Source organism: Aulostomus chinensis, chromosome 22 (assembly GCF_037954235.1).
Source record: "Aulostomus chinensis isolate RoL2024-O1b breed Wild chromosome 22, RoL_Achi_v1.0, whole genome shotgun sequence".
In the NCBI taxonomy this organism is placed as follows: domain Eukaryota; kingdom Metazoa; phylum Chordata; class Actinopteri; order Syngnathiformes; family Aulostomidae; genus Aulostomus; species Aulostomus chinensis.
In genome coordinates, this window is record NC_141341.1 from 10646009 (window position 1) to 10670268 (window position 24260).

The window sequence follows — 24260 nt, forward strand, 5'->3', positions numbered from 1 at the left end:
ACAAGAAATGTAAAATATATCTCTGTAATATTAACAAGTGAAATGAAGAGTTCTCCTGGAGAGGGGGGGGCAAACGCCGGTATGGTCTCTCCCTCTCCTCTTCACAGCTGTGAGCTACATTGGCGAGTGCAAAAACATGCCTATGTTGCTGGAGGATTTGCTGGCAGCTTCAACAGAACCTCACTTCATCCCTACTTATTTCACGTGAGTAGCTCCTGCACTTATGAAGACTCGAAAATGCTGGGGGGGGCGTAATTAAAACAAAACAAAACAGAATCTCAACCCGCAAGGACACATAAAAATAGAAAATATGCAAAGTATCAAGTCCAAATTTGAATGGATTTATTAAATGTTCTTAAGTTCTTGTGCAAAAGAAATCGGCTAATACAGTTAGGAAATTATTTTAGAATTGGTGGATTTTCTGGCATTCCTTCATGAGATGCACTGCACAACAGGAGAGATCTATAATGAACATGAAAAATGTGCATAGCCTTGTGCTTTTACTCCCGTATGTGAGGGAGGCCTGGATTTGTGATGCCGAAGGAGGGCGACTGACATCCCAGAACACCTTTGTAATGTGCTTCATGCTGCGCTTGTTTGTCATGAGTGTTATCTCAAGGCATGCGTCCAGAGATTTGTCATCACGTTGCTCTGTTTGCTTTGCCTCTCGACCAAAGCAGCTTACGGGAAAGCCAAGCACCTGCTATTGAACATAATACCGTTCAGGATGTTTGTCTGGCACTTGTTTATCTGTGCTTGTGCAATGAGGTGGAAAAAAATGTTCAAAGACAGGACAACCTGCAACGGGAAAAGTGACAGTGAAAACACAAGTGCTCAAAAATCCTGTCTGTAACAGTCTGGAAACACTGGTGTGTGTTGAGCCGAAGCAGACGGAGCGAGTGTATCAGAACGTTTGTTTGGGTCTTGTGGTCAGGGAGGAGGATGTCGTGACCCTCTGGGCTCCCACAGATGCTGAGGTCAGCAGGGAAAAGGCTATTGTGGGCTCACAGTGCTGTCGGATCTCCACCTTGTGGCCTGGATCCCCTCTTGCAGTGCAGAGAGGATGCTGGCACACAAGCCTGAGCACACGCGCACAACGGGGGGGGGGGGGGGCAATTAAAACAAGAAGGACACTCAAAACTCTTTTCTCACCAAAGTGGCGCGGGTTCTTGAGCTCGTACCGTTCAAGATTCTCTGAACTGTGGTTGTCTCTACTGAACCGGCTTGCGCTCTCCCCAGTTTTGAGCTGAGCCGTCATTGTGTCGTCATGAAGGACGTCTGCTGTAGTGGTAATAAACCAGGTGAGTAAACATTAAAATTCAGTTGCTCACATAAAGGCGAGATATGTAAAACTGGAACAGGATTCATTCGCCAGGGTGGGAGGAGTCTCGGGGGAAATGTTGCCACCTTTCACTTGAACAAACACGTTCTTCTCTTTTTGTGCGGTGAGCCTCATTTGGTTTCAGAATTTGCAAAATTATCAGACCAAATAAACCAAACTGTCCTCTCTCCAGGGGTTGTGTGTCGCTCAAAACCTCCCATCCATCTGTTACCACCGCAGCAGCTTGACGTTACGGAACTCCAGGAAGCTAGCTCTGGTTTAGCTCTTTGCTAACTCCAATATGAATAAATAATGTAATTTTGTTCCCCTGCAGACTTGAAACTGGCATCGTGAAATGAGTCCATTCAGCACACTGTGTCATGCAGGAAGGATGTGAAAATTAAATTAGCACACGCCCCTTGGTGCAGGATGAGTCCTCAAACTTTGAGTTGGTTTTTTTTTCTGTGTACAGGAAGAGAAGAGACAGTGATTTTAGGACACTGATACTGGCACTTAGTTCTTATTTTATGGAACCTTTAATGAAAATGTCTGGCCCCGCCCTCCAGAAACCCTCCTTCCATTTACAGAGGTAATTCCTTATTAATTTACGAATAAATGACATCTCCTACTAACGTGACAGACAGGTGAAATCTGCCTGCAATATCTGTATCTTGAATCATAAATTCTCGAGGGCCGGGCTCGCCAAAAGCAATAGAAGGGCTGTTATAAAACCTGAGAGAGCCGGCGGTGGGAGGACCAGCGGACGTTCTGTGTGGAGAGTTATAATCTCCGGGGTCACGGGGTCAGGACTGAAACCTGACATCACGGCTTGAGTATGCGGAGAAAAAACACATGTCTCAAATAGCACAAGCAATAGACCGGTAATTTATTGGTGTTATAGTGGACTTAACCTCCGTGTGTCTTCAATAAAAACCAACACTGTGAGATATGGAGCGACTCTCACCACTTCCTATGTCACCCTTGATTAAGTGTGAACCTGGAATCACTCCAAGAATACAAGCAGCCCAGGGGTGTAATTTAGTGACTTGACATGGACACCTAAGGTGCTGCTAAAAGTGTAAAAATAAATAAATAAATACATTTTTAAAAAATCATTTTGTGATTAAAAAGAGGACGCGTACATTTTAAGCTGTGAAAGGTGTGACTTGTTTTAAAAAAAAAAAAGTGAGCCTCGTAAAGACTCCGGAGGAACTGTTCTACGGCATGTCATTTCAAGTCTACTAATGACACGGTCAAGACACTGTGAGCCACATGACCGGGAGAAGAGAAAAAAAAGAAGAGGAAGAAGAAGAAGAGAAAAAAAAAACCTGTCCAACCCCTCTGAAGATTTCCTGTTTCATGAATTGTGCACATACTGTGAGTCATATAAGGCAAGTCCTGCCTGCCTCCTGCTGCTGCTGCTGCTGCTGTGTTTACTCTGCTCGGAGCTCTGAAGGCGTCTGAGGGAGCAGCAAGCCGACCGAGGAAAGTTCGAAGAGTCTGGATATTCCCTCGGTTGTTAAGGCTTCGGTAAATTAATGAGAAAGAGAGGGGCGTACGATCCGTTTCTAAATGGAGCTACTTCGGTTTTCCGCTTTCTGGTGTGGAACGATACTCTTTGGTAGTATTCAGCTCGAGCAGGCGGGTGAGTTCAACTATGAAAAGTTGTTGGCCGGAGAAGAACTTTGATTGAAAACTATGCGAGCGCGACGACGTCATCGTTTTCTCTCACTTTGAAGGCTTTTTTACGCAGGTGTTTTACGCACAGGCACAATTAACGTTTCACATCTTTTCTTCATTTGTGAACACTTTTTTTCCATCTTCTCTCGTTCTTTGTCCACTTCTAATGCCTCTGTAGTTTCTGACTAACCGTCCAGTCTGAATGCTACTTTTACAATTAATTACCTGTTTCAGGCGAGCTCCCCTCTCCACCTTTGATGTGCGCCCACCCTCCAGGAAGACCTTCATCTGTCTCAGACTGTCCCAGTGGCTCCAAATGGATTTTGCTGCTCCTAATCCCCCCCCCCTTCCCTGCAATTAGACGTAGCCCTGGGTGACAATTACTCCCATCCCCTCCACAGCCCGCCCCCCTGAGTTGAAATGACATGCTCTTTTGGAGGTTGCTCTAATGATATAATTACTCAGGCTCAACCAGCTTCCCAGCATGCAGGCATCCCCTCACTTCTGATTTACTTCAGAGGCACCCAGCCGCCATTGAGATTGCACTGTCAAGTCTGGAGTTCAAGTGTAATATTTAGATGTTTTATATATAAATATATATTTGTGAGGGAGTTCTTTGGTTAAGCCAGAAAGCAATATCCGTCAGTAATATCCTGCCAGTGAAAGTATGCATTCTGGCGCAGTGTGAGAAGCAGCGGGAACAGGATACCATTAATGCACGCGGTGCTCCAGATCTGCTGCAGGTTGTACAGTATTTTCTACGGCTGAGGCCTAATGTTTAACTCCGCCCTTACAGGCAGGAGGGAAGTGACAAAGAGGGCTTTTGTACCAACACAGCACCTTCTTTCCTCCAGTCAGTGTGAAGTCATGCAAACAGACACCGAACTGTCAAGGGGTCTGCTATGAATTAGGCTTCCTGGCTGAAGGACAGATGTGAACACGGGATCGGCTGCGTGTAAATCCACACGGGGAGCAAATAAGGAGCGCTGTTACTCAGTGTGCATTGGAGTGACGCGCGTCAGAGGCCTGAACACACACGCCTCACTTAAATCCAACCTAAAGTTCACTCTCCCGGTCTCCCCTCTGTCCCACTCATTCACCACGTTGTCCGATATTTGTAATTTGCGTCATCAGGCTTTTCTTGCTTGTTGCTGTGTGATTAACAGCAGCGCTTCACAAATTGGGACACGCGACAACTTAGAGCCAATTACACAGTATCGGATTGTTGATAACAACTGATTTAGCCATTCGCAGATATTTCCCGACATCGATGCGGTCTTGTAACAATAAGCTTGTATGATGTTTCATTCGCTCCATTCGAAAATGGAAGCAATCCACATTTTTCTGTGTGGAGCATTTAGAAAAGCCCATAAATCCATAAAGTAGTTCTCACATTGTTCCTCATCATATGTTGAGGAAAGAAGAAGTAATTTGAGCAAAGCTGAACTGATACTGACATATATATATATATATATACATATTCATATATAGATATTTTTTTCAATGTCTGGATGAACATTTTTCAAGAAAAGCGCGCACACGTGAGATTTCTTGATTGGAGGTATATTTATGTCTTTTTACAGCTTTAACTCTTTGAAGTGACCTCTTATATCCCCTTGGCTACTTGTTGCACACGTACTTCAGTATTTATGTACATTATTTCCCCTGTTAAACCTAAAAGCGAGGAATGCGCGATTTGCCGTGAGACGGCGGCTGCCACAGATACATGGCCGCTGTTTGTTTATGTCAGTGGAAATGAAGCCACTTTCTCTTTTGGTTTGGTTAGACGTTCTGATGCAAGTAGCAGGCTCGACTTCCTGTGTAAGTGGAGTGCCCTCATGCCCTTTGTGGTTTGACTGTAGCTGTACGATCATCCTCCTCCTCTGTTTTTGTCATCTTCTTACTCTGAGTTCACAATTTGAAGTTATGTAAGATCTCAACATAAACTTTAAAGATCTGGAATGTTTCCAGTGGTGCAGCTCCTACCTCATGGAAATCTTTTTGAGCGAGTGGCATTGCAGTTGTATTGTATGAACTTTAAATTTCCTAAAAGCCACGATGATGATCCGGCCACCACCAGATCTGTCTTCTTTATTTTAGGATCCTTTCCGGTACTTAAACGCTGCAAAATTCACATTTCACTCACGTTTTAATGCGGTTGAGTCGGCGAAGGGAGCAGCTGGAGCACGGATCATTCACCTGCTTTTGTTGGTGCCGCCCCGCACGTTTCTGTCAGCATGACATCGTCGACACCTACACACATTCATAGACACCGAGACTTCATATGAGTTTCTACATTCAGACCGGGCACGACATCTTTCTAGAGTTGACTCATGACAAACGACAGACTTCTCAGGAGGAGATGCATCCGTGTTTCCTTTGTTTGTTGTTCTTGCCTGTCTGGCATTTGTCTCCTTAGATGATTATCAAAGCCACAGGCACTCATCGCACAATCCTGTCTGTCTTTCTGATATGAGTCGGCCTGCCGGCAAAGTCAAGTCTGAACAAGACCAAAGGAGGTGGATGCCATTGCAGGCTGCTCTTTATTGTTCAGACTACTCCAGGGATGAAACCAAAAATCTGTACACCCCTTTTGGAAGACATAGTCTGGCTTTTCTTGTGGTTATGATGATTATCTGCTTCTACTTAGGAGCAAATTCCAAAAGCCATGTGCCCTTTAATGATCTTCTTTTTTCCTCTCTTCCTTTCATGTTAATAAGTATCCAATATTCCTGTTATTGATTGTCTTGAAAGTGTTTAGCATGTCTGACTCTCAGTTATTTTTGTCAAAGCCTTTTTTTAATCATATTGCATGCAGAGTCTCAATGTTTTTTTTAACTTGCTGTGTACGTGCGTGTATGTGTGTGTGTGTGTGTGTGTGTGTGTGTGTTGCAGAGGCCACGATAATGAAGGTCAGAAGGCTGTGTAGGTTCTGTGACGTACAGGCAACAAACTGCAGCGGCTGGGGGAGCTGCAAGGTGGAGTGTGACATCACAGCTATCTGCCCCCACGATGACGACGTGTGTGTCAGTATTTGGTAAGAGGCCGCTCCCCTCAACAGGACAGATGCTAACCAAAATATCTTGTCTTGATTAAAGCCAGAGATTAAGTAGAAAATTGCATCTGCTTTTGATACTGCATACATTGTTCATATTTTTCTATGTATTTGTATTTAGGTTCCATACATGACTTCCTTCGGCGCTAATTTAAAAAAAAAATTCACTACATAATAGCATAAGCCAAAAAAAAGACATTTTATTTGGCTCTGTAGTACCAAAAATGAGCTCTACATTGACCTTGGTGAAGCTCCACTCCACGCAGAGCCCTTCCTACGTATTGTTTTATTTTTCCTTTTCAATTCTGACTTGAAATATTCATGCATTTTGTGTGTGAGCTGCGTGCAGTTGTATTATATTGTCTAATAAATTCATTAAAAACAGGTAATGAGATCACACCTCAGGGGATTTTGTAGAGAAGGGAGAGGTCAGTCACTCCTCTTGGATCCAGGAAGTACAAAATCCTCAGAACCCTCAAAAGGCCCAAGAGCCAGTCATGATGGTGTGGCGGTCAGAGTGCGTACTCAACCCGAATAGCGTCACACTACTTTTACTAGTGGCACATTTCCTCCCAGGAGCCTTGAAACTTTGAAATGACCTTTTGTCTGAACACCTTGCTATTTAGTATTCAGGCTGGCTGGATTATGACAGCACACCAGCTCTTTACCAGCCATCAACACTGAATCTGACTCTGAATGTGAGAAGCAGCAGGAAGCTGCAGGAAGCAGATTTGTGTTGGTGTTAAAAGCTTAAGGCTGTGCTGCTGTTTCTCATTATATATAATGTAGCGGGCATGTTATGAGCTGAGGTTTGCAGAAAGCTAATGGCACATAGACGGCAGTGCCTCTTTAAAATGTTTCCTATAACCAGGTGGCGGCCACCCCTCAGTGGGGAAGCACAATTTAGATGTGTATATTTGTGCAGGTTCAGGGTTTTCCTTGTTTCCTGTTTGTTTGCCGTTTGTAAATGTGATCTCTGTATTGTAGTGATTTACATACTGCTGAGCCTGCGGAATGCTGACAGAGAAAAATATGCCATTTACACTAAAAACTTTATCACTGTACGGCTGAAGACTGCATTATTTGCACAACTGCTGGCGTGCCAGTTGTTCCCCTAGTTACAAGATATCTGAAAACTCAGGAAAAGCTCCAACTGAAGTCGGTACATCTCTGTGTATTCTGTGTGTGTTTTTTCTCTTTCCAAGGAGGAAGAAAGACAACAATGTCACCTTTGATACTGTCTGCCACAACCCAGCACACAAGCTGTACGGCCTGGTCCTGGAGGATTACAACACCAGCAAGTGTGAGATGAAAGAGAGAAAGGGCATGGGCTCACTGTTCTTCATCTGCTCCTGCTCGGAGGACGAGTGCAACGAGGACATCATCTTTAACTACTGTAAGTTAATGCAGTTTTACCTGCTAAATAAAGGACTCCTGCTGCAGGTGTACGGCAGCACCAGCATTCAGAAGTCTGGATTCACCCTCCTTTTAGCTCTGACCTGTTCAGCTGCTGCATGCAACTGCAATATTTCCAAGAATAACAAGAACCTAACATGAAGAACTATACAAATATAGAGGGATGATCCATCCATCCATTTTCTATACCGCTTTTGCATTAAAGGGAGGGGGGGGGGCCCATCCCAGCTGTCATTGGATGAGAGGCGGGGTTCACAACATGGTCACCGAGAGAAGTAAGCAGATGCAGATGAAAACAAGGTTGATGAGAACGAACCAGAACAATAAAGTTGCAGCACAGAAGTTAATCATGAAATCTTGATTAGTGCAGCTTTCAGTTATTAGCACACTGCAGAAGTCTCTTATTAGTGCATATGTCTTGCATCAGCACTGTTGTTTTAGCAGCAGATCAAAAGCCCATTAAGCATGTAAGAAGTGTGACTTCACGCTTCTTACATCTGTCCAACAGAACATGCTAACGTCATGCTGACCCCATATTATCACGCCAGTTCCTATCAGCTCGTCATGTTAGCCGTCACGCGCGAGGGCTAGCACATGTGCGCCGTAATGTTCTCCAGATCCCCGATTACAAACAGCCTTCGCAGACATTAGCCAGTAGAGTCCAGTTACAACACGGGCTCTGGAATCAGATGTATTTTGACTACAGCATCCAGGCAATAATAACAGCGAGGTACATTTCCGAGACTTGGCTCCGTACAGGGAGCCAAATTGAAAGCATCTGCACAGTGCAAACCACGTCATGGAAATACATTCGCTCACTGTTGGGAATGTCTGTGCTCTCCCTCTCACTTCCCAGGAACTAATATTAAACAGTTTGTAATGTTTTAATGAAGTTATTATTACTCAATTTCAGCCACCTCTGCCTCGTCGTTCTGAGCACTTGAGCGCACCTACAGAAGTGCACCATACACGCAGATCTTCACTGTTATCACGCACCTATTCCATGTTTCTGTGTAGTTTGCATGTGCTTCCCGTGTTGTGTGTCTTACCTCGTGCTTCAGTTTCCTCCCAGCACAAAAGAAATGCACACCAGGCCGAGCACATCTTCTCATCCCAGGAACCATGGAGGGATGTTGAGTTAACGCTCACTAGATATTCCCCCCACTCTCCATCCCTTTCATCCACACGATCAACCCTCTGGCCCATCCTCACCAGAACCGGAAAATAACCAACACAATTCACAGGGGAGGAACATGCTATCCACACAGAAAGACGCCATCTTGCCACCTTGCTATGTTGTGATAATTCCAGCCGCTGCACCAGATTCTATCTGAGGAGCAGGAAATGTGAGTCAAGCTATCACGTGCAAAAGAAAACAAAATAGCGACAGGCCATCTTCTCACCATGCACCACCAAAAATGTTACATAAAACACATAAACAATCCATTTTTGGAAAACATAGGAAAGCCAATCAATCACCGCATCTCAATCTCCCAAATCTAAACTTAAAGACATATTGTTCAACCCGGTTCACTGTTTTAGCGTCAAATAAACGCTTTCTTCTCATACTTTATTATATTTGAAAGTCAACGCGAGCCTCTGGCCGAGCTGTCCGGGGGAGGCCAGGAGGCACAGTGACAGGTTTGTTGTGAGAAATAGCTTCTCACTCTGCAAAAATCAAAACAAACCAGCTGGGGCCACGTTGAGGATTTCAGACATGTGGTTTCCTGTTTAGGAAAAAAAAAATCCGGGCAGTTAGCTGGATGCCCTCCCCTTCTGCTTCTCACAGCTCCTCTTGCCACAGAAGTCAGATTAATTTCAGTCATCAGGGTTCTTAAACATAATAGGAAAATGTTCGACTGATTTCTTTGCGGCACCTGTTTCCATCTCAACCATCATCTTCCACTCATAGTACATTTACTACTCAATCCGTTTGTTGCGTCTGGAGATGTGTTCTTTTTATAGATGTTCTTTTATGGCCGCAGCTTCAGACACTGGACCATAAACACAGCACAAGTATAAACTTCCACTCTTTTTTTTTTCTTTTTTTTTTTTTTACAAAAACCATAGCCAAGCACCCAGACGCACCACCTCCCAAATTATAAGAATCAGACAAAAACTAAAAAGAGACACAATATGTGGTTGACTGGGTCACGGTTTGGAGCAGTTTGCTTTTGTGGCTGAGACACTAACTTTAACTTTCTGAGACATTAAACATTCCGAAGTGAAGAGCCAGGTTCCTCCACTGCTGAGAGAATATTGTTTAACTTTTGGCTTGATTTGGATTCAATCCACAGGGACAGAAGTGTATTTTTATGACTATTTATTAAGAGAGTTTCATGTCTTTAGTTCCAAAAATAGCACAAGTGGATCTCTTTTTGTTGTTGTTGTTGTTGTTGTTGTTTTTGTTACACCTTAATATGGGTTAAATTCAAATATACTACTTTTTTCCTTGCTCATGGTGATTTCTGCCCCTCAGACATGGATTCGCAGGTTGCCGTCATCCTAGTGAGCCTGGTTCCACTTCTGGTGATGGCGATTGTGGTCATCATCTCCTTCTACTGCTACCGGGTCTGCCGCCAGCGCAGAGCTAGCTCCAAACGCATGAAAGTCCCTCCTCCGGATTTCAGTGACGCTCATGCCATCATGGTAGACGATGAAGGTTCGGACAGCAGCTCCACGCACGCCAACAACCTGAACCACAACACGGAGCTGCTGCCCATTGAACTGGATGTCCAGGTTGGAAAAGGTCGCTTTGCAGAAGTTTACAAAGCCAAACTGAAGCAGGGATCCTCTGTGAGCGAGGAGCAGGGCTTCGAGACTGTAGCTGTCAAGATTTTTTCCTATGAGGAGTACGCGTCCTGGAAGAATGAGAAGGACATTTTCTCCGACGCTGACTTGAGACATGACAATGTGCTCCACTTCCTGACAGCGGAGGAAAGGAAGGTGCAGAGACAGTACTGGCTGATCACAGCGTACCAGCCTCGAGGCAACCTTCAGGAGTACTTGACTCACCATATTATCAACTGGCATGACCTGTGGCTGCTGGGGGGGTCGTTAGCCCAAGGTTTGGCTCACCTTCACAGCGACCACACACCATGTGGTCGATACAAGGTGCCTATCGCACACAGGGACATTAAGAGCTCCAACATACTGGTGAAAAGTGACCTGACCTGCTGCCTGTGTGACTTCGGCCTCGCACTTCGCCTGGACAACACTCTGTCTGTGGATGAGCTGGCAAACAGCGGGCAGGTAAAATGAGCTTTCTAATCCTCCATTTAATGTGGATTCATTTGGTTTCTGATTTGATTATGAAAAGAACTTATTTTATCCGACCCTGGAAAGAGTCACAACACTTTATTTCTGATCTGCACCACTCAAATCCATCAAGATCTTGGCCTCAGACTGGAAGCACTGATAGAAAGAGTGCTGTAGGTGTTAGATTGTTGTTTTATTACAGTCACATTGAGTCACTCTTAATGGATTCATTACACAGACAAGGCTAAAGTTGTTGTTGTCTATAAAAATGAGTCATTACGAAAAGACATCACCCTTTGCTGCACAGCACATCCAATGCATTATAATGCCCTTAATGCATTTGGAGGAAGTGCCTGTAAACACATTTTCCAAGGTGGTGATTATGAGACGAGTAAGGTTTTGCATTTAAGTCAAAAGCCGCCAGTGGAGGCTCAATTTTGTTTGATATTGTTCTGTACAACCCATCACTCTTGCTATGTTTCATTTCCTCAGGTGGGAACAGCCAGGTACATGGCTCCAGAGGTCCTGGAGTCCAGAATCAACCTGGAAAACATTGAGTCTTTCAAACAGGCTGATGTTTACTCCATGGCTCTCGTACTGTGGGAGATCATCTCCAGGTGCAGCGCCATCGGAGGTAAGATATGACATTCAAGGCCTCGCCCCGTCGTCACAATCACTGAGTTTAGTTTGGCAAAAGATCATCATCATCGTCATCACTGAGCTGAAAACACACTTGAGGTGAAAAGACGGCGTCAGTAAGACACTAGCACAGGCTAATGTTGCTCACATGAGGGTGAATTATGTTGCCGACCACATCCTGGTCATGCCATTGTAATTTATTCTTGTAGACTCTGTCACGTTCAGGTTTGGTGCTGCTGGACTTAAAAATGTTCCCTGCTGTTGCTCTCCTCTTCCAACCTTACCAGGGCCAAGAAAGCGTCCCGTACCAGGGTCTGGTTCAGAGCAGTCACTCTACACAAACAATCTTAGAGGTCCAATTTTCTCGGCCACAGGACAGATCGGCCAGTGTCAGTCGGCCCTACGATAATTATTGCAGAAGCTTTGAATGGAAACTGTTTCCACCTAATATTTATGGAAAGGTTTAAAATGTTTGGTTTTTTTTTTTGCCAAGAATAAGCACAATTCTCAAAGTCAGAGCGCTCCTTCAATCGGTATTCCACCTTGCTGCCCTCAGCACCAGCCAGTTCATTTCACTACGACTTGTGTTTGCTCTCCAGGCCGATACGAACATGTTTGACTGGCCAATAATGTGAAGCCCTCTCTGAAGACAGTGAGCGTCGCTGTGACCTTTAGTTAATAATAGAGATAACTATGTTTTCCTTTGTACATTAGAGATTAACCTGGGTTGTTGCATGTAAAGGAAATCAATAGAGGCACTGACTGATGAAATCCCAGTTGGAGCTTCCTTAGAACTCCTGGAAAAAAAAGGAAAAAAATTGCTTCCGCAGCTCATTTGACCTCTAAGAAATAGAAGCTCATTGACAACTTTAAAATAAAGAATGCAGTGACTGCCTTGAGTTCACTTACTAGATGGTGTGTGTGTGTGTGTCTTCGTGTGCGTGTGTGTGTGCGTGCTCGTGCGTGTGTGTGTGTTTTGTTTACATCCCATTAATCACTGCGAGAACAAAACCTGAGTCGGACGTAGTCGATCTGGCAGAAGTCTCAAGGATCAGCCCTCACTTTGCTAATGTAGCGTTACTTCTGTTTGTCATTCTGTAGCAAAAACAAGGTCAGGATATGTGCAAATAATAGAAATGGCTGATAATCTAAAGACAGACCACAGAGCAGTATTTCACGTCGACACCAAGTCATTTGTTTTCACTTCCCTTCGCTGTCTCTGTGGGCCAGTTTGTTTCTGTGACTGGGTCTGTCTCCATTGTGTCAAAGCTGTGATTGAAAGCTGGGTTTGAGTGAACGCTTCTCCTTTAAGGTTTTCCTGTTTGCCCCCACAATCCCTGCGGGGGAGGGTTGGGGGGAGGGGGGCTGGAGGTGTATATCATAGCTATGATGCCCAAGAGTTCTCAGGAGAAAAAAAACCCACACACACGACCAAGTGACCCACAATCCCACTTGTTTTCCTTCCCAAAAGCAAGAATATGCGCACCCTGTGGGTACACCTTTGAAAACAAAATAGGCTATTTCCTGTTTTGCAAAGAGCACAGTCCCAAGACACGCTGTTTTTCGTCTTCCTCTTCTTTTTTTTGTTTCTGTGAAGTTAACTAAGTATGGATGTCTTCTTTATACGAGGATGTGATGTCTCTGGGGAGTGGACCAAACAGGATACATGTTGGTAGTGATGGACGAAATCCAGGCTTGACTGGATGAATGCGAGCTGCGCTTTACTTGTTTTCTCCCCTTGAGGGATTTTAGGGACAACAGCTTAATTCATCCCACACTTCCTCCTGCAACCGTTTCATTCATTTCTCACTTCTTCTTCGTGACTCTCCTTTTAGTGCTTTATTTTCGATGCCTTTTAAATATGTCCTTGCACAGAAACTTCTAAACTTGACAGCCTGTCTGTGTTTCTTTGCCCTCTGTCTGTCTCTTTTTCTTCCTCCCCTCAAGCAGGTGAGTCAGCAGTTAATTATTCTCCCGCTGCACCATAACCCTCCAGACAGCCATACGGTGTTACTCACGCCAGTATAGACAGATGAGGAAGTGTAGCAGAGAGAGGGGGACGCAGAGGGGTTCCCATCCTATCAGTGGACCAGAATACTGAGGCAGCAAGAGGAGTCTGTGGATCTTGGTATTCAGCTTCTAGATGGAGCTCTATCCTGGGGGATGGAATCTGTAGTTCATTAACTACAGCTACCCAAGGAGAAAAACTTAAAACCTTGTCCAAACACAGCCCAAACTCCTCCCCTGATAGACCCTGAGTAAGGTGGAAAGAATTTTTTTTTTTTTGCACAAATGAGATGCAGTAATTTGGCTTCGCTCCACTGACAGCCGGAGAATTCTCTACATATTATGCTGACAGTAATCTGGTATTCATTCAGGGATCGAAGCGCCATGAGAGCAAGTTTTCAGCTAAGTTCTAAAAGGAGATTTGTGAATAGCTCGTGTCACCTGACTTATATATGAACCTGTGTCCACACGCAGGAATCCAGAGTGACACATCCCCAGGAATCATTTTAATGATGGAGGTGAAGCCCTGCTCATCTCTCTCATCTGATGTCGCTTGCGTGTGTGTGTGTGTGTGTGTGTGTGTGTGTGTGTGTGTGTGTGTGTGTGTGTGTGTGTGTGTGTGTGTGTACGACAGATGTCTGATCAACGCTGTGCGTCTCAGTGGAAGGCAGCCACATAGCCGCTCCGTCACAGTTGCTTGGTCTGTGGGTCTGATCTGAGATCTGCCAGGCAAGAAGAACACAGCCGTCTGTCGACAGCACCAGCAAGCCATGAGCCTTCACTTTGCTTTCTTTATCTTCTAAGACTAGAGAGACCGAAGAAGAGTGAGCGGGGAAACGGAAGGATCAACACACCTTCTAGAGAAGGAAAAAAAAACAACCAAGATTCGAGGCTTTACCAAAATGTCTCTCCTGTATAATTTAGCTAGTCCAGATTTAGGGCTTGGAAAGACTATGAGGGCGTTCCTCAGGCGGGTGGGGCTAAGTAGGGGATAATGGTGGAGTGGTGTTGAGCGTGGAGTGGTAGACAGAGAAATGCCTTCAGTCCCCAGAGGGAGAGGCTGGGCCAGACTAGAGAGGAGGGGGCGGAGAGGTTAGGGCAGCTGCTTTCCAGATGTCAGATCGTCAACCCCTCCAGGACTGATGGGCCTGATGGCATGGTGTGTGTGTGTGTGTGTGTGTGTGTGTGTGTATGCTGTGTGTATGCTGTGTGTATGCTGTGTATATGTGCGTCGGAGGATGTCTTACATAGTCCACATCTGAGGACACATATTTGGACTTCAAAGCTCTAAAATCAGAGCAAATATTTTTTGGGATAAAATATGAAGCGCGCTCTGGTCTCCTTTAATGGGGTTAGGTGGAGGCAAGGCCATGTATCAGTTATAGCTAATGAATGGCTGGGTTAGCCAGTGGAGGTCGATGCCATATGTTGAAACGTAAGCTCCGCTGACGTGTAATGTACATGCGGCGAATATGTGTGCGTGCTCTGGATGACTTTAACAACCCGTGAGCAACACAAAACAAGTGTCTCAGCCACCGCAGCCTAATGAAAGCCAGCCCGAGGAGTGGATTAGTCAAGCTGTTGTTTCACAGGCAGACACACGATGTGGCCGATGTTAACTTGGAAGGGGCAACAGAGTCCAGTTTACAAGATGCCAAATAGGTGCTGTGAAGACTGAAGATGTCATTGAGCTCCTGAGACCAAAACGAACGTCGCAGATGTAATCAACACAAGTCAGCGGTTGAGGTGTGAATATATGGAGCACAGCATCTTGGCTGAGGCAGCTAACGAGCTATAGAGACGTGACAGTGCATCCGGGGACTCGGCGAGGGTAGCACTCGCTGCTTGTTGTTAAAATGTAATGTCCTCTCGGCGCAACTACCCTCAGACTGTTAGTATCTTGTATTGCCTCACAGAAGTCTGGTCGATGCGCGTTGTGTGTAAACCACAAGCTGGCTCAGCCCTCAGCCCTGCATATGTTGTGTTTTCAGTTGGTCCTGCTGGAGTTTAATTCTGGCTTTGACCATTCATCTCCTGCTGGAATACACTCTTTTGTTTACACAGCCCAGAAGTATGATGTGTGTGTGTGTGTGTGTGTGTGTGTGTGTGTGTGTGTGTGTGTGTGTGTGTGTGTGTGTGTGTGTGTGTGTGTGTATGTATATATATTTTTATATTATTTTTTTTGGACCCATTGTTTGCAGATGAACACATAAACATGTTTGCCCAAAAGTTTTACGATGTGTATTTGTAGCCCAGGATGCAGTTATACAATACTGCAGGATCTGACCAAACACCTCCAAAAAAACAACAACAAAAAAGAAACATCTGGCTTAGTTTATCGTTTTAAACATCGGCCTGGGTGGGGCTGTGTTGAAGGTTTTTACACCAAACTACAGAAAGTGTGCTGGCAAAAAGAAAATTGACCTTTGGCCTGTAGTCGGATTCCCGTCTGCAGGTTTCATAACTTCCTGCGTGCATCTTTTTTTCACATGTACAAGTATTGAAACGAAACTGTCGTCTGCTCTGGTTCAGCCCTCTTTAAGCCTCTGGTTAATGATTTGCTTTAATTGAGATTTCATTTCATCAGCGCTTTCATTTTCCAGCAGAACGATGTTGATATAAGATGCGTGTGTTTATTTGAAGAGGACATGTTTGCCTTGTGACTGGGTGGGTTGCATCACCGGCTGGCACTGCTTTGTCTCAGTTATATAAACCGTGTGGGCCTGATCGACGCACAGGAAAATGTTTGCAATATGTGTGTATGTAGAACTTGATTTAATAAGTCAGCAATTAATTATGTAACCAGTCAGATTTTTTTTTTTCATAAAGAACTGAAAAAGCAGCTTAAAAACAGGTTCTGCTGCAATAAGATTTCAGTTCATCTGTTAAATATCCATTTAAAGACAAATCGAGTTCAGTAGTTTAACTCTTAACAGCATTTAACGTAAAAAAAAAAAAAAAAGGCGGGAATATGATGACCGCATCGTTGTCGGGAATGTAATTACAACACTGATTTGATTAAAATGATCAGTCATCATTCCCGTTACAAATGCGCTTCTTGTGTTGTAATAAAATCAAGGAATCAACATGAGTCACAGAACTGTTGTAACGGTGTAGCGCGGCGTCCCCAAAGGCCACTGCAATTCCCGAGAAGTATCACTGAGTTCAACAACAATAAAAGTGCATTTAGAAGAAGAATAAGTAACGTTTGTTGCTTGTAAGATTCTTGAACTGCTTTTTAATCTCCCGGCCATCTTTTAATATATGAAAACCCGCTAAAGCAAATGATTTACTTCCAAATTTTTCCGTCATCGTGCTTTTCTTATCTCTCTGGATTCTTCGAAGCATTTTTTTGTTCTGTTTTCTTTTTTTTCCCTTCTTCTTCTTTGCACAAGCCGATTGGATTTGTTGTTTTACTGCGAGGATACATTAATTCATGTGAAGATAAGCTGTCTTTGGAATCTCTTGACCAACGGTTTTTACTTCGCCGTGTCCTCCACGTCAAAGCTTTGAAATAGTGCTCGGAGTGAAACGCTAAATTTCCTTTGACAAGCATTTGGGATTTTGTTGTGTAAGAGAGCTGACACACAACCAGGGCTGTGCTGGTGAGAATAGAAATGTGATGATGTACTTGTGTTTGTGTGTGTGTGTATGTATTTTTATATACATGCCACATTTGTGCCACTATTTAAAGTTTGCAACCTGCAGCTTTAACTTCCTATGCACACTGGATCCCTTTGAGAGGTGTTGTTGTTGTGTCGTCTGACCTGACCTCTCCTTTCGTACCTTCCACGAGGTGTTCAAAGTGCTTTTATGTAGAAAAATAAATTCATAAATACATAAATAAATTCTAGCGTCCCATTTTGATAAGACCTTCAACTAAATTTGTAACCCTTCCTCTTTTTTTGTGGTTTTTTTTTCCCTGCAGAGGTGAAAGAGTATGAGCCACCCTTTGGGAACTTGAGGGAGCACCCATGTGTAGAGAGCATGAAGGACAGCGTCCTCCGAGACAGAGGGAGGCCTGAGATCCCCAACAGCTGGATCAATCACACAGTAAGAGACACACTAACACACACACACACACACACACACACACACACATTACTGATGACAAATGTCGTTGTAGATTTGGGGATTTCAAATTTCAGTTTGAGCTCCGCAGACTTTCTGATCTCCTGTGGGCTCAGGTGAGGGTGAGATGATTGACTGTTGGCTCCGTATCATGTAGGCAGACATAAACCACAGGGGCATTGATCGTTTAATTTGGGGCAAGTTAATTAGTTTTCTTTTGTTTGTGCACTGATTCAGTGACTCAAAGGTCCACAAGGCGCATGTTGCGGCACAGACATAGCAAGATTATTTTGCGAGGGGGGTCACGGCAGGAAAACGGAGCTCTTTAGGAACTTTTTCTGCGGCTTCTTGGTTCAGTTCTTACCAATGAGCAGACGGTGGAGCCTGATCACCAAACGGTCTCAGAAGGGCTCCGGTGTTTTCAGTGTCACTTCATTTAGGAAGCTGATCTGATTTGAGGCACACACACAAGTCCCCGCAGACGCTCTGTGGATGAGTGTTTTTTCCAAATCAACCTGAGCTGGATGATTATCTCTTTTTTTTCTCTTTATTTTTTTTGTCTTACTGGAAATCATCCTGTACTCCCCAGAAAACACTCGGGAAGGCCAGTGACCAGAGGTTGCTAATTTGCCTCAGAGGCTGATGCAAGTTGGATCATTAAATGAGTCATTACTGGAATCTGCAAGTTTGGGGATATTTTTGAAAACATTTCCGCTGCCCGCAAAACAATGTGACCTGCGCTGGTCAGGAATAAGCTACTTGACATGCAGGTGGCTTCTGTAGAGGTGGACGCTGTGTACGAGGCTACGTAACATTTTGGCATTTTGCAATCGCTCAGTCCTGTCCTCGAGGGATAATCCCACCCGTCCTCCAGCGCAGAGGTTTTTGAATGACTCTGCCACTGCCGACCATAACTGTAAAGAAGAAGAGGCGGCTGAGGGAAGGAGTGTGTTTGTTGAGTGAAAAGAATCAACTGCCGCATCCCAAAAAACAAAACTGTTGAAGGACCTGTACAAACCCAACCAGCATCAAGGGAACAGGGGTGGACATGGATGAGGAAATCTGTGAAACAAAGATCAGAGCCACTTGTGTATTTGTCTTACATCCTCCTCACAGCCTCGTCTTCTTCACTGTAGCGCGCTGATGCTAACGTTAGCCCCTCATGTGTGATACATGTGAGATATTATTTACATTCTATTAGTCGCTGGCGTTACACTTTCTTTTTTTTTATTACTTCATTGTTCTTGTATTCTTGTTATCATGTGTGTGAAGTCTCTGGTAAAAAAGTCACCTTAAACACAAAGAAGGAAAAATATGTGAAGATTCACAGACTTTCAGCTTGAGGGAATGATGATATTGTCAGTATAGTTAGTATAATTGACTGATCATATCTGTGCTCCACTGCTCCCCCTGCAGGGCATCCAGATGGTGTGTGCCTCCATAGAGGAGTGCTGGGACCATGACCCGGAGGCCCGTCTGACAGCCCAGTGTGTTGCTGAGCGCTTTGATGACATGGAGTACCTAGAAAAGCTGTCGGATCGCTCCGACTCAGAGGAGAAAATCCCTGAAGAAATCTTTGTGGTGGATGAGAAGTAGAGTTAAGTTGAGACGCTTCCCCCACCTGGCTGATAGAGGAATTACAACCAAGCAGCTCCCAGAGAGAAACTCCAGTGGATCTGTGGGTTCATGGTGACTGCTGTGACAGAAGAACAAACTGGAAAAATCCCAGAGATGAACTGCTATCAGAGATGGTTGGACTTCTTTCTCCTACATGCTTCAGTGACTGGATCAAAAACAAACGGGATATCACATTGTTAAGCTTGTTAACCAAATACTTTTTGCACTTTACCAATATCTATGCACACTAAATGATTCAGCGTCGATGTCATCTGGACAAGACAGTACAGGTTTAAAAGTAAAGAGAGGATATATTTCAAATGAGGAGTTAAAAGTGAGATGTTTCGAAATGTGTAACATTAATCCTCATTACGTTTTATTCCGTTGCACACTTAACAGTTTTCCCATGTGGCCCGATGGTCAGCTGGACTGGATGACAATGTGACATGAGATTCAATGCGCAAGTATAATTTTCCCTGCCCTGAAACAGTAATTACACCCAGCAAAGAATTAGAATCCGTGGCAGTAATCTGCAGGGAACGCTAATCTCAAATCTCAAGGAGTATGAGCTGCAAAATGAAGACGGTGGAATCAGCCTCAAAGGAAAAAACACAGTGTGTGTGTGTGTGTGTGCGCGTGTGTGTGCGTGCGTGCGTGTGTGCGTGCGTGCGTGGCATCATTTCATTTTTTTTTCTTTCTTTTTGATGGGGGTTTCGATGAAGAGAGCCTGCTTTATTTGTGGGGTCAGCCATCGTGCTTTGTGGAGCCGAGATCCTGGAGCTCAGACCTGGATGTTTGGAGGGTTAAGACTTGATGAATAACCAAATAAATAAAGGGAAAAAAGATGTATTGTGAGGAATGTTAGTAATCTTTTTGCCATAAAATCTGAAGTTCAGCAGTGTGTGGCAGACAGGAATTCTTATTTTGCGCTAGGAAAAGATCTATATCAAAGTGATTTTTTTATATAAAAGTGTAAAGCCATAATTAAAAGTGTTCTTATATGTGATGCGTCGAGTTTTGTCATTAATTCTGTCACATTGGTTGATACTTAAAGCATCCATTTGCTCATTCATTCATTCACTCTTGGTTTTACATGATGTTGATTGGCATTAACTGAGCTGCTCTTTCTAATCTATCCCTTTAACAGGACTGTTTTATCAGTTTGAGCTCCATACCTACAGTCTCAAGGTGACATTAGGACACAAAATTCCCATTATTTTAAAAAAAGGATTAAAATATTATCCAGTTATAGATCGCTGGAACTATCTCCTGACATGCTTCATGTCACTAATCACGGTGATTCACCTGAGAATCAACAGCTTGCGGCTGTATTCCGTTAATTGTGTTGTTTCACCAAAGCTTCTGTTGCTTCCCCCCACTCCACTCCGCAAGGCCCCCATCCAAACCCCTCCCAGAATACAAGCCGAGTTATTTTGATACACCTAATGAGTGGATGCATTTCTCACACTCTCATTAAAGAACGAAGACTTAAATGCAATTGAACTCAAACCGAAAGACTAGTGAATTCCAGACGCTGGTGACCTCTGCATTCTTAATCCTTTTATTGAGAACGTCTTTTCTGGGAAAAATGCACAATAGGACACTTTTACACGTAAGACTTTCAATATGAAACATTTGCTAATTTTTCACTTGGGAAGTCAGTGTCTGCAGAATTCCTTCAGTGTGATGACAGTAGCGGCTCGTTGGTGGCTCTCAGGCTCAACACCGGAAGGTTAGGTTCTAGTTGTGACACGCTGTGACACGCATGTTCATCATTCTGACTCACAAACCGTATTTAATCCTCATGTACAGGCTTGCCCTCCTGTACAGAGGATTTTTTTTTGTTCTTTCTGAGTCACACACACACACACTCACACACACACACACACACACACACACACACACACACACACACACACACTCATTCCCTCATTCATGTGCTCCACAATCCAAAAGCATCCTTTTTGGAACACTCATATGTGTCATATCTCCTAAGAAGGAGACCATTTTGTTTTTTCTTTTTGGTCATTGATCGGACTTTGCCTAAAGCCTCGCACGCCATCAATGTGTATTTGACGAGGTCGGGGTAAGAGTGAGGTTGACAACAGTGTTTGATGCTGTCTCCCTTCCTACCTGTCTGTCTCTCTACACTGCAGACAGCTGCTTATAATTCATTCATCAGCTCAGAGAATCAATTCTGCTGTGCTGTTAAAAGACTCCAGCAAGCAAAAACTGACGTGGCAGACTGAAATATAAATCACAGCAAGATGAGAATCAGCCAGGTAGGAAGTGCACGTGTGCACGTTTGTGTTTCATGTCCTTCAGCTTTTTCTGTTTTCTTTTTTTTTTTTTTGTCAAGCCCTATCAAGAATATTTGAATGGATGTAAGTTTGCAACAGTCATAAAAGGACCAGGAACCTTCCATTTATTCTAAACACATCCACACACACACTGCTGTCATGAAGCTGCTTCCCGCAAAACGCACAAACTCTGAAACATCCACTTCAACTGTATGTATTTATTAGACACAGCGGGACAATTTTGGGGAGATTTCCAAGGCCCCTCTTGCAGTTTACATGCTCTATTTACATAATCTAAGCTACAGGCAGACTTGGTGTGGGTTGAGCTACAGATAAATTGGACACCACCCCAGGATAGACATGCTGATGATAAATGATTTATAATTTTACATTATAAATGGATTACCACAAGGGTGTCACGAGTAACAAAAGTAGCATTTGTCTTCATTTTTCAGAATCAAATAATAGAAAAGCAATGCACCTGAAGCAGCTGAGGCAATGTTGTGGAGAGGTTTATTCTAAGTGAATCCCTCCCTAAACAGTGATCTGTTACTGATGAAACATTTGTTAGCGCCGCTGAAATGATATTATCGTCATTTCGATAAGCTTTTGGAGCTTCAGCTCGATCAGTGCGGCTCAGTTGACAGTCCGGGGCAGCGAGTAAATAAAAATCGCACGCCTCGTACAATCAGTCGACAAATAATCCAGTTATTTCAGTTTACGTTGCTAAATTAATTCCCTCAGTTTTCGCTTTAGCAAATGTAGAGAGCAAATCACTTATTTGGACTTTTTTTTTCTATTATTCAAGGATGTTCATAACTGTTTTTGTCTCCTGTGCATTAATAATGTAAGCTTTAGTCAGTTGGTACACGCCCTCCTCCTCTGTCACATTTTGGTTGTTGTTTTGTGAAATTACATGAGATGCAACCTCACAGCTGAATGTTGCCTGCATCTTCTCTATAAACCAGAAGAGGGCATGGTTGTTCTATTGGATAAAGCGCATAGACATCATTTGTACCTGGTGGAGAAAAAAAAGAAAGAAAAGAAGTTGAAGTGCTGAAGTGCAGAGTTCTGTTTCTGCTGTGATGGAAAAAATGGAAGCGACGCACTGTGAAAATGAAGATGCTGAGCTCCAGAGATCTGTCCATCACGAGGGCATTAACCAGTCGCTAAGGTATTCTGGGTCCTGGTGGGACCTAATTGCATTTAAACAGCTGCTGTTGGCAAATGTAACTTAACAAATTTGTATCCGTCTGATTCTTTGGATTTGTCACTGAACCTTTTGTCGCTCGCCTGTCACGTTGTCATTAAAAGTAAGCTGAGAGCACAGCTAAACAACCCTCTGTTGGTCTCGCTCTGCACCTGAGGCGCTGCATGTGTTCCTGTCAGCTGCTCAGTCATGAAAGTTTCCTGAGTTTGAGTGGGTGGATCGACAAATACCGTCAGTGTTTAGCCAAGAACAGCTCATCATTGCACGTACAGTAGACACAAATAAGCAAAACGCTCACTCAAGCCTAAGGTGGTCTTAATAATCCAGAAGAAAACGCTCTCCTGCCAAAATCACTTATCATTCCCACATGCTGGTTGCCATGGTAATGCCTCATATATCAATCAAAGCACACTGAGAAATGCGTTGGTTGGTGCGAGCTATAAACAATATTTTAAGCTCCAGAATGGAGATGACAAGGAAGACAAATGACTTCTTGCTGTAACATCAGCTCTCCAGGCCCTGTTAGTGTCAGAGGCGATTTCCCCTCCAGCATGGCTGTTTATAGATGCTTTTTTAGAAGTCCAAACACCCTGAAGATTTAGGTGTTGTTATTATAAAGCAACACTTGCAGCTCTGGTGATGGAGGCAGCATGAGTGACGCTCTCGAAGAAACTTGAGGTGCCCTGAGCCTCGGCAGCATTCAGCAACTGTTCATGGAGTGTTGTGTGCATAGATGGACCGATGTTAGCCCTGCTGTCCTGAGACATTTTTCTCTGTGGATTTTATAGTTCTGATATTTCCTAATGCCTAATATTCCTCACAAAACAGCTCTTGATAGAAAAGAAAATTGCTTATCAAGGACAAACACAGCTGTGTCACAAATGGCAGCATGTTGCATCTGAAGGTGTTTATCTTGGGAGGGTTGCTCGCTTACATTTAATAAGACCCATTCTTGGCCGTTTTTTTTTTTGTTTGTTTTTGTTTTTTATTTTTCCTTTTTGCAATTATCCCTCCAACAAAGGCTGCAGGGATTTGATTCGTTGAGCCAACAAGGAGGATGCCAGTCCACCTAATTCCCCACATCAATCATCCTTTAATCTGTGTTTGCTATTAATTTTCCCATTTAGAAATCATTTACTGATTGCTGTCCTGTTCCAGTAGATGCTGCGTGATAGACAGAAGCGAGGCTGCTGGCGTATCTACCGCGGCTTTGTTGTTTGCAGTTGTTGTTGTTTTTGCAAATTCCAACAAGACTGAAATTAAAGGCGGTAAGACAATTTTGAGAAATTGACATAATAGTAACAATAATAGTAATGATAAAACCTGTATTTATAGAGCAATTCTCAAAACAAGGTACAAAGCGCTTGATTGAACATAAGACAATAAAAAGATGTTTGTTAGGAGCTCCAGGGAGGATAGAGTCTTCTTTTGCTCCCATTTTTGCATTTCCAAAATATAGCTGTCTCATATAAATACAAGATAATATATAGGACTTATATTGTGTATTTCCAGGACTCAAAAATGCTTTACACTAGTGAGACAGATGTACAACAGACAAGCATGACAGGGATGGGGGTGGGGGCTAAAGGAGGGGTTTCCCTTGAAGAGATAAGAAGAGGTGTGGTTAAACCGTTTGCTAAAGTGGGCGTCACCGGGAAGAACACATGCGGCTGACGAGGTTCAGGT

General features: G+C 43.8%; 1 protein-coding gene across 1 annotated transcript; it reads left to right on the top strand.

Annotated features, from left to right (window-relative positions):
- The first annotated feature begins 2614 nt into the window (after positions 1–2614).
- On the top strand, positions 2615–20250 carry tgfbr2a (transforming growth factor beta receptor 2a). The gene is made up of 7 exons (XM_086193738.1): positions 2615–2966; positions 5897–6038; positions 7262–7452; positions 9952–10724; positions 11223–11364; positions 17305–17429; positions 18864–20250. The coding sequence occupies exons 1-7, from the start codon at positions 2894–2896 to the stop codon at positions 19041–19043; spliced, it is 1626 nt and encodes a 541-aa protein (XP_086049864.1). The 5' UTR covers positions 2615–2893; the 3' UTR covers positions 19044–20250.
- Positions 20251–24260: the final 4010 nt, after the last annotated feature.

Bases quoted from the DNA above. Each gene is read 5' to 3' on its own strand.
- tgfbr2a (XM_086193738.1), top strand. From the start codon at position 2,894: ATGGAGCTACTTCGGTTTTCCGCTTTCTGGTGTGGAACGATACTCTTT. The intron at 10,725-11,222 runs GTAAAATGAGCT...TCATTTCCTCAG, and splicing joins AGCTGGCAAACAGCGGGCAG to GTGGGAACAGCCAGGTACAT. The intron at 11,365-17,304 runs GTAAGATATGAC...TTTTCCCTGCAG, and splicing joins CAGGTGCAGCGCCATCGGAG to AGGTGAAAGAGTATGAGCCA.